The sequence below is a fragment of the Lissotriton helveticus genome, chromosome 2_1 (assembly GCF_964261635.1).
Source record: "Lissotriton helveticus chromosome 2_1, aLisHel1.1, whole genome shotgun sequence".
Classification (NCBI taxonomy): Eukaryota; Metazoa; Chordata; class Amphibia; order Caudata; family Salamandridae; genus Lissotriton; species Lissotriton helveticus.
This window is the reverse complement of record NC_136059.1, coordinates 721,495,073-721,505,818: the sequence shown is the minus strand read 5'-3', so window position 1 is coordinate 721,505,818 and position 10,746 is coordinate 721,495,073. Positions and strand designations below refer to the sequence as shown.

At 47.1% G+C, this 10,746-nt stretch overlaps 1 protein-coding gene across 1 annotated transcript; it reads left to right on the top strand.

Annotated features, from left to right (window-relative positions):
- The first annotated feature begins 6,998 nt into the window (after positions 1-6,998).
- Positions 6,999-8,576, top strand: LOC144820156 (general transcription factor II-I repeat domain-containing protein 2-like). Its single transcript, XM_078677783.1, has one exon. It carries the CDS (start codon positions 6,999-7,001, stop codon positions 8,574-8,576), a length of 1,578 nt encoding a protein of 525 aa, XP_078533909.1.
- The last annotated feature ends 2,170 nt before the right edge of the window (positions 8,577-10,746 follow it).

Here is a 10,746-nt window from a genome sequence, read left to right as displayed (position 1 = left end):
GAAGCAAGCGCTTCCACCTAGGAGGGTGAGGCATCTTACCAGTTTAATTTAATTTAATTATTTTGTCATTCTTTGTTGCGTACTTTCTCCGAGTCACTGTCAGTGTTTTCAGTCCTTCACTTTGTACTCACTAATTAGGAAGAGCACATACCTATGCAGCATACTCTCTTGGTTGATAAACCACGTTCCGTGGGGCTGGCATGATGACCCCACTTAATCTTCTATTATGTTTGTGCTTGTGTCATCCTTGTCTAGGTTTCCACTAGAATTGGTGGGACTGTGTGCTCGCACAAGAGACTAGTAGGAGGTAGGAACTTCTCCACTAGACCACTATTTGTAGATAGTTATTAGGTCCTGATGAAATGCACTGTATCACTTTGAAACATGCCAACCTCAAGTTTAGAGTAGAGCATTGCTCCCCTGGACTATTGAGCCAGCGAGCAGCCTCTCCTCCATTTTTTAACAAGGTGGATTACCTCTCTATTAAACTTCCCTTGTGGACTATCCAACCTTTTTTAAACCACTCACTCACATCTACACTCACTCCTAGGGCCATCACACCAACGGCACCATACGGCAGGATCTCCGCTAAAGAGCCCCTTTAAGTGTGCCCGTCGGGTATTGCTCCACTGACCCGATGAGGAGCAAGTCCATATGATGAAGCATGACAACTAGCTTGCTGGGTGTGTGTGCACTCTAGTTCCGACAAGGAGATTCCTCTTCTTTTTGTCTCCACCCACATTGGTTCAACCACCCCCTTCTTTGGGGAACTGCGTACTCTCCTTTGTTCTACAGTATTTGGGCACGTGCGCTGGACCCCGTTAAATATCTCACTTTGTCCCTCTCTTTGTAAAAGAGGCATGTAAGGTGTCAGGCAAGTTGCCAGCATCCTACTCAGCACTTTGTAATCAATATTTAACATCGACAGTGGCATCCTGGTGATCACGCCCAGGCTTCAGTAAGGGTGCCATCAATGTTTTGCTAGTTGATGTCGGTAAGGGGCAACCACGCAGTGCCATGCTAATGAACGTCACTATTTGCAGCATCAAGAGCTCAAAATATGTAGTATAGAACTCAACTGGGTTTCCGTTACTGCCAGGATTCTGCCCCCAGGCCATGCCCTTATCTGTCGCTGCAATTTCTTGGGGCATAAAGTCACCACCCTAGTCTTCACTTTGCTCAGGAGTAAAAGTTGACAGTGGCAAGACATGTAAAATGCCCTGGACTCCCAGCCTGTTATCCTGACCGGCACTGATACAATTCCATGTAGTTCCCCTAAAAACCTCATTAATGCCATCTTGCCCATAGACTTAGAACCCCACATCATTGTCTATATTTGTGATTTGCAAACTCCCTTTAAAGGGGTTAGCCAGCCATGCCAACCATGACCATGATTTGTCCCCCTAAGTGTGTGTTTTCACCATATATAATCATAGCACCGGAGGCGCTTCATCCTCTTCGCCAGCCACTTTTTTCTCCTTCAATTCTTTATCCTGCAAGTTCGGGTTCCGACATCTTTCTTTCTCTATGGCTGTAAGTCTACCTTCTTGGGTGTTTTAAGCTCACCCACTAGCGTCCATCGAACTCCCACTACTGTAGCGATGCGCTCACCCCGACCATCATTTAAAAGCATCCCATTCCAGCAATGTGGGGTTAGCTATACTTGCATTCTCTGTTGAATAATTCCAGTTCACCTCACCAATAGTTTGGTAAAAAACCTAATCTTAAAGGCTTTCAAACTTCAAGTGCCAACTAGGGATGGAAGTGCAGGATTTGACCCAAGCCAGTTTTATGGCCACAGGGTTGTGATCTGATATTATTCTAGCTAAATATTCAGAATGGAAGCTAGCTGTATGTACATCTGGCACACAGACAAACTTATTGAGTCAAACATGAAGCTCATGCGGTGCAAAGGAGTAGGAATAGTGCTGGGTCTGCGGGTGGGTCAACCGACAGGTGTCCACAAGCCCCCAGTATCTCTGCCAATCCTCAAATTTCCTCAATAAGCACTCAATCGGAGCAATTGACACAGGAGGGTATGAGCAGTACTTCTGAAGACCAGAAACCCCATTGAAATCTAGATCAATAAGCAGCAACACAGTGCATGTACAATGATACCACCTGAGAGATCTTGTCCAGGAATTGGGCCTGGTCAAAATTGGGGGTGTAAACATTGACTAATGTCTCTAACTTCCAGGAGCCCTCTAAGGAGTACATAGTGCCCCGCAGGGTCAATAAATTGGTGTATAAGCCGTAAGGGAACCACAGGGTGTTTCCAAGCAAACACTGGGTACATCGTGTAATATGATTGCCCCTGCCATCTCTTGTGGGGTGCCGACCCCTCAGCTGCAGTCAGGTGGGTCCCTTGTAATAGCTTCGAATAAGCCTGCACTTTGTACTGCTTAGTCATATTGTTGTGGCCCGCACATTTCAGGGCACAAACTTATAATGCAAGCAGTCACCTGACATGATGATGTGCAAAAGTCACTTCAGCCACAGTAGGTGTAGTATTGACCGCAGAAGACACTCTGCAACATCCATTCCTATATAGATACAGCCACTGAACCCTCAACAGAACAAAACCCAACACCACCCCAGACAGAAAGGCAACATCCCCTAAACCAAACCAAATAGAAAGAGCATAATTAAGCAGCCAGGATAATGTCACATAAAGAAAACAGCAGTGGGGGTAATGTGTATCATACCTATGGTCCCACTACTCACCATCCAGGGAAGGCAATCAACATCCACGAACTAAGGTGCCCTCCATGCTGCCCCCTATTTGAATAAGTTGCCCCTACAGGGCATAGCCCAGCAACCCCCCAGAATACAAAGCAGGGTCATCTAGAGCAGCCCTTGTCAATCAGTGTGAAATAATATAATCAGGCGACCTTGGAGTAATGTGGAGAAGTTCTTGATCTGGCACCAAATCAGTTACAGAGTCTGTTCTGAGGCCCATAGACATATCATGCTCCACAGGCTGATCCACTGCATGACGTGGTCTGCTCACAGAGCCAGCGATGGTCGTGGGCACCACTCGCTGCTGCTCATGTTGTCATTGGACCTTGATAGGAATACGTCTTCTAGCCGATTGTCGCATACTTGTCTGTCATATCCATCCTGACTGCCGGTGGGCGGTAGAGGGGCCAGCATCCTTTGACTGCAAATTGATCCAGTCCCACACATCTTGTGGCTCCGTGAGAAACTGGCCACCCATTCTCACCCTCTAAAAATAATATCTGCTGCTTCTGCACAGCCACAGTGAAGTCCAGGAATGTGCAGTTCTCCTTTCACCTATTCCTGCCTTAGGATGTGAACTTTGTCGCGATCAGGCAACAGTTTGGCCGCACAATCTTGAGAGGCACCCCCAGTGGCAGCAGTCAAGCGGCTTTCCAGAAATGCAACCATGTCTTCACCCTCAATGCATTCTGGCAGACCCACCAGGTGTATGTTATTCCTACAGGCCCTCCCCTCAGCATCCTCAGCCTCTATTCCAGCTTCAGGAGCTTTTGCTCTATTTCCAGCAGTTGTCCCTTAAGCACCCCGACAGCAGACACCAATTAGGCGACATCTTTTCCATTGATGGAGATTTCCTCATACGTTTGCATTGATCATCACAGAGGATGCCAATGTCAGGCCACAAAAGTGTCCATTTTGAGTTCTAGGGCTTCTCTGGTATCATTAATAGCTGTAAGGATAGACTCAAATGTGGCCACAGGAGTATCCCCAGAGGCTTTAGATGAACTTGTGGCTAATCCTCCATGGTTCCATTATAGTAATAGTAATACTAAAATCACCAGAGGGGCCAGTCTGTTTAAATTGCCTGCCCACAACAGAGGTGGGCAAAATCCCCAGTGAGGGCAGGGCCCAGTAAAAGTAAGTGTACAGTAGCCCCAGCCCAGGTCCAAGGGAGGAGCATGCATCCACACCCCAAGCACGCACTGGAGCACAGAATGATCCACCGATGTGTGCACTTCTACACTCACCACTCCAGTGACACAAGAAAGAAAAATGAGGGTGCACCAGCCGGGGCAAGAGTGGTCACCCGCAGGGATGCCCCACAAGAGGAAACACAGGATGCCCTAATTCCGGGGTCTCCAACCGGTCGATCGCGAGCTACCGGTAGCTCCCGGAGACCCCGGGAGTAGCTCGTCTAGCACTTCGCTCTGATTGGGCATAATGTGTGGATGGGGCGGGCAAAGAGGATGACGCGATGACGCTCCTCTCCTGGAGCTTCCAACGTCTCTTGTGAGAGTCTGACGTCATTACCTACTGAAAACGCGCTGGCATCGCACTGACTGCCATTGTGCGACGGGTGCCAGCGCGAGCAGTAGGAGACGTGACTTCCGCCGCCAGATTCAGCCACTGCAGGTAAGCTCGTTTTTTTGTGCCTCTCCCCCCCGATTGTGCCGTTTTTTGTGCCTTTTTTGTTAAAATATGCAGATGCCTCACATCTGGTGCCCCTCTGGGCTCCAGCAGCCAGGGCCCCTCCCGCTGACCACCGCTTGGGCTGCTCTGCTGCCCCGCTCCCTCCCTTCCCAGTAGCCAGGGCCCCCTCCCTCTGCCCCAGCCCAGACTGCTGTTTTGGCCTCCTCCTTGCTTCTGCTCCTCTTCCCCTCCCGGGATGCTGTTCCCTCGCCCTCCTCCCTGTGACAGAGCTAGTCTAACACGCTGCAGTTTATTACTTGTCGGGCACACAGATCTCAAATAAACCTTATAGTGAAATTGTTCACAGCAAGCTCGCAACACCTCAGCCCTCCCCCAAAATATGGCTCTAGTTGGCCGCCTGGTTCACAGAGCCGCCTGTAAAGTATGGCGCTGTTGACGCACAAAGATATTCAGTAGATTTAAAAGTCACCATAATTTACAGGGAGTTTCTGATCTAAATAATTGCACACATTTTTATGTGCACAAAGATTTAAGGAACATTGCGCAAGTGTGCCTCGTGCTAGGAGCAGAAACTGCAGTGAGCATCACAGTGTGTCACCAAAACAGCGAGTGCACAAAACATCTGCTTCCACATATCTGGGAGGTGAACTCATCACGCTGGAGCGACTGTGAATGTATAGTACAGGAATCTTGTGTGCTGACTCTGGAAACACCTGCCTGACATGCCCTGCCAATAAAAATGTCTTGTAGTGCATTGTACTGGATCTTGTCAGCGCTTGCAAGTTGTGTGGAGTGGAAGAAACGAGGTCGAGTGCCGGATGTGGGGTGAAAAGGGGATCTGCCGTTCTTTCACGCACCTGTGTGGTTGGAAGGTGATACTCCGCCCCATGCACAAAGAAAGGGTGGGGGGGGCATTACCTTCGAACACGTGAAGGACTTCTATGCTTTGCCTTCTCCTACACACTGTGAAGGGGGGAGTTTGCCAACATTTCTGCGCCGTGAAAAGTAGTGGAGGTCTACACGCTCCTAAAACACGAGGATGGGTGTCCAAGCTTCTGAGCACTATGCTGCTTGGTAGGATCAGTCGGCGGTGACACGCGGAATGCGTGGGAAATCCCTAACCAAGCACAGGCCGCCCGGGCAGATCTTATATAAGATGAGCCTGCGCGTGCACAACGTGGGGGTGGGTGTCCATTCTTGCACGCCAGAGTCGAAGCTCTGGCGGCATGTGTGCTCTGAGGGGAGTGGGGCTTTCCGACTCCTTCACACACCACATGAGATATCTGTGTGCGTGTACACACTGGGGACATGCACACTGAACAGGGCGATCTCTCTACTGTTGCACGCCATGGAGCGTTGGGAAGAAAGTTCCAGGAAAGGTTGTGGGGGGAGGGGGGCATGGGGTTTGCCTGCTCATGCATACTGCACAGGGGAGATCTGCAGGCGCTTGCATGCTGTTCACTGACAGCACATCTGTGACTTAGAACAGGGACAGCCCGGCCCCTCCCGCCAGAATGACTTAGGCCGGAGGACTTCTGATCAAAGGGGAGAGTGGAAAATGTGCCTGTTGTAAGAAACATAGAGCATGCAGTTTGTCCATGCACAAGCACAAAATATGGTGCCTGTGCAGGCGCCTAGTCTGTCTATAGATGAATACGGTGCACGGTGCAGGAGTACAGAGCATAGCATCTGCCCTTGATCATCACAGTATGGTACTCAGGAATTACTTTCACTACAGCGGACACCGTGCCTGGGGCAGGCAATCCATTATTGGATACCGCGCGTGGGTGATGGCCAGAAATGTGGGCTTGGGAGTCCCAGCATGAGTGAGTAAATCGAGTATTTCAATGTCTGCTTGCAGCTGCAGCGGTCTCTGTGTACTTTTTGAGTACAGGTCTTTAAGCCTAAACAAATGTTTGTGAGTCTTGCTTTATGTGTGTACTTGATAGTGTTTGAGTGTGTGTTTGTACTTGTGTTGGGGTGAAGTTGATGGATATAAGGATGTTGTTACAGATCCTGTCATAACACTTTCGCAAGTGCTTTATCAACCTTCCTGCTTCCTCAAATTTGCTTGAAAATGCTCCATTTATCCACTTTTTTTTCCAAAATTTTCTCGGCGGAGGACCACCCGAACTCCTCGTAGGTTGTTAAGGGTCGCTCACTCGCCTCAGTGCAATACCACGATCACTTTACGCCTCACCACTTTCAAATGTCACCAGCCGCCCCTGATTACAGCATTATTAAAAGTGTCCATGTGGTATTCTTGCCTTTTGTGGATTGGATGTGGACTTCATCAACATTTTTACTCTTACTACAGCCTCAACAACCAATGATGGGTGAAGAGCCAGATCCCTCCAAAAGGCCGAAGACTTACAACTTTCATCAAGAGTGGGAGAACAAATTTTTATTTACAAATCAAAGACAACTGTGTGTGTTTAATCTGTGGAGCAAAAGTTGCAGTGTGGAAAAAGGGCAATGTTGAGAGGCATTTTTCAACAAAGCACATGCATTTTGAGAGGAAGTTCCCTAAGGGAAGCAGCCTGAGGTCACAAAAATTAAATGAACTAAAATCTGCATTGCAGACACAGCAATCTTTTTTTACAAAGCCAATGAAGAAAGCCATTGCGGCAACTGAAGCATCCTTCGTAATTACTCATCACTTGATCAAGCACAAAGCAACATTCTTAGATGGAGAAATTGTGAAGGAAGCAATGCTTCTAATGGCCCACTCCTTATTCAAAGACTTTAAATATAGCCCTGAAATTATGTCTGGCATTTCAGATGTGCAGTTGGGGTCAAACACTATGGTAAGAAGGGTATCTGCATTATCGGTCAACATGATAGAGCAGTTGGAGCGGGATTTAAAGACATGTAAATATTTTTCTCTGCAATGTGATGAATCTGTTGATGCAAGCGATATTGCACAGTTGGTTATCTTTGTTAGAATGGTTTTTGAAGATTTCACTTATAAAGAAGAATTTTTAACTCTGTTGCCTCTGAAAACCACAAGCAGAGGATCTGACATCCACAATGAGGTGAAAAATTATTTTGTGAAACAAAATGTCCCATTGAAAAAGTTAGTGGGGATAACAACTGATTGTGCACCTGCAATGATAGGGCGTCATTCTGGCTTCATTGCCAATTGTAAAACAGATCCAGATTTCCCTCCGTTATTAAACTACGATTGCATTATAAATCAACAGGCAATATGTGCGAAGGTAATGGGGTTTGATCATGTGATGACTCCTGTTGTTAAAATTATTAATTCAATTCGAGCAAAGGCCAAGCAGCACCGAACCTTCAAATTGTTCCTTGAAGAACTTTCAGCTGAGTATGGTGACCTTTTACTGCACACTCAGATCCGATGGCTTAGCAGAGGAAGAATACTGCGAAGATACCTTTCCCTATTGCCAGAAGTCAAAGCTTTCATGGAGTCTAGAAATGAAGATACCAGACAGCTGTCAAACACTGATTGGTTGCTCGATTTAGCTTTTTTGACAGATGTCACAGAGAAATTAAATTTATTGAACTACGAGTTGCAAGGCAAAAACAAGACAATAGCCAACATGATTAGTTCTGTGAAAACATTCAAAACAAAACTTAACCTTTTCATACAGCATGTACAGAAAAGAAAGTTGCAGCACTTTCACTCTGTGCTCCAAATCCTGTCAGAAAACAACATTGAGGCTCAGATCCTTGACATACAAAAATACAGTAACCTCCTCGTGAGGCTTAATCAAGAGTTCAGTGACCGGTTTAGTGATTTTGAGCAACTGGAGCCCTGTGTGATGTTCACTTCAAACCCCTTCATGGAAGTGGATGTTAGTGACCTTTCAGAGAAAATTAGTGTTCTTCTGAACCTTGACTCTGACACCATGGAAATGGAGATGTTCTCACTTCAAAATGACATTGAATTGAAATCAAGGCAATCTGACATTAATTTCTGGAGTCTTGTGGATGCAGAAAAGTTTAAGAACATCCACACAGCTGCATTGAAACTTTTTTCCCTGTTTGGCTCTACCTATCTTTGTGAATCTGCATTTTCCGATATGAACTTCATAAAATCTACGTTTCGCAAACGTCTGACTGACGAACATTCAAATGACTCCATAAGAGTTGCCCTCTCAAGCTACACCCCAGATTACAAGGCATTACTAGACACCATGCAGTGTCAAGTCTCTCACTGAAATTATTTGTATGCAGTCGTAATCAATACTTGTTCAGTCACAGTTCCTGGTGAAATCACAAATCTGTTTCATTATTAAAACCAAGATTAAAGTCGCTGCAGAGAAGAATCTTCAGCCTCCAGCAAAGTTTTTTTATTATTTGAACAAGAACAATGCAATGTGTACTGCAGGTCTGTATTACAAACACAATAAAACTGAAGAGAAGAATCTTGAGCACATTTCCAAATGATTATTTGCAACATAAGAACAAATCAGTTCCATATTGAAGGTAAGATCGCTTCCCATGTATGTTTGTTAATTGAGCCGCATTACAATGATTATTTCAATGACCACTATTACTGGAAGGTCTTAATTTTGGACATTAATTTTGGACCTATTAATTGAAATGACTTGAAGCATCACAAATCCAAAGTCATTCCTTTTGGTGTTCTAGGGAACTCTTAAGTCAGGCCTGTCTTGGGTATTTTGTTCAAACCACAGTATGGGCTCTGATGAAATTAGGCTTAAAGTCAATGAAACTGTGCATGGGGGGGTCTCTCGATAAAATGCGCGAGTTGATTCGGGTTCAGTAGCTCACGATGATTTTCACTGGCCCGAAGTAGCTCAGACTACACAAAAGGTTGGAGACCCCTGCCCTAGTTCCTGCTGCAGCTGACAAGCAGGTGAACAGCTATTCCCCTCCAGGCATGAAGAAGATACCATGCACCACGTCACATTCAGGCATCCAGGCCAGACAGTATCACATTCTCAGGACCCTTGGACCCAGAATCCGGGTGCAGCTGTAAGCTGGCTCACACCCGTAGGTAGGTTCCTGCTGTACGCAAACTACAGTGATAGCAGGGCAGCATGATCAGCCAGCAGGAGAGATGAAGCCACAAGATCAGCCCGGGCAAGGCAGGGCATAACCAGTCCTCCGATCTCCCCTCAGGATCACAACACATAGACTTGACTGGCAGTATAAAGAAAAGGAAAGGGGAACCCCGCACAACAAATTCCAGCAGGGCCCGCGCTGTGAAAGTGTGTGATCTCTCTGTGCACTCCCCACCAAGGGTACACCTTCATCATGGAGTTGCCATCAATGTCCACCCCGACCTTTAGCGCTAGTCTCCACCCGCATCTTCTGGACTGGCGGCACCATGGTAATCACCGCACTATGGCCGGCTGTGCCAGCACCCTACTTATGTTTAAAAAGATGAAAAGGCAAAGGGAAAAGCTGGGACACAGCTGTGGTTCCTGAAGGGCTAGTTCCCTGGGTCCCCGCTAAGTGCCTTCCGCCATCTTGTACCTCCTCACAGCGCACGATTCAAAAGGGGGTGGTGATGGACAGAGTATCTGAATTAAGCAGAACACTCCTACCCAGTCAAAAGATCAGGGCTTAATCCATCACCGTTTTTTAGCTCACTGCACCATCCCAGTTCAGAACCTGGCTACATGCAAATTAGTCTGACCCTGGCCCAGTGCATCATGGGAACAGGGCAGACCAAACTACCAAGCCAATTCTTTACTGGAAAGGAAACAAGCTTCCGGGGACCGGTTTCTGGCATTACAGCCGTCTTCGGCCCGGCTTGCTTGAATCCTGATGGTGCAGTGAGCAAGGGACTCACATCTGAGCATACCCTTCCACACTTGTGGTGGCCAAAACGATTCAAAAGGGGGTGGTGATGGACAGAGTATCTGAATTAAGCAGAACACTCCTACCCAGTCAAAAGATCAGGGTTTGATCCATCACCGTTTTTTAGCTCACTGCACCATCCCAGTTCAGAACCTGGCTACATGCAAATTAGTCTGACCCTGGCCCAGTGCATCATGGGAACAGGGCAGACCAAACTACCAAGCCAATTCTTTACTGGAAAGAAAACAAGCTTCCGGGGACCGGTTTCTGGCATTACAGCCATCTTCGGCCCGGCTTGCTTGAATCCTGATGGTGCAGTGAGCAAGGGACTCACATCTGAGCATACCCTTCCACACTTGTGGTGGCTAAAACGATTCAAAAGGGGGTGGTGATGGACAGAGTATCTGAATTAAGCAGAACACTCCTACCCAGTCAAAAGATCAGGGCTTGATCCATCACCGTTTTTTAGCTCACTGCACCATCCCAGTTCAGAACCTGGCTACATGCAAATTAGTCTGACCCTGGCCCAGTGCATCATGGGAACAGGGCAGACCAAAC

Excerpts from the sequence above, each read along its gene's own strand:
- LOC144820156 (XM_078677783.1), top strand. The coding sequence starts at position 6,999 with ATGAAGAAAGCCATTGCGGCAACTGAAGCATCCTTCGTAATTACTCAT.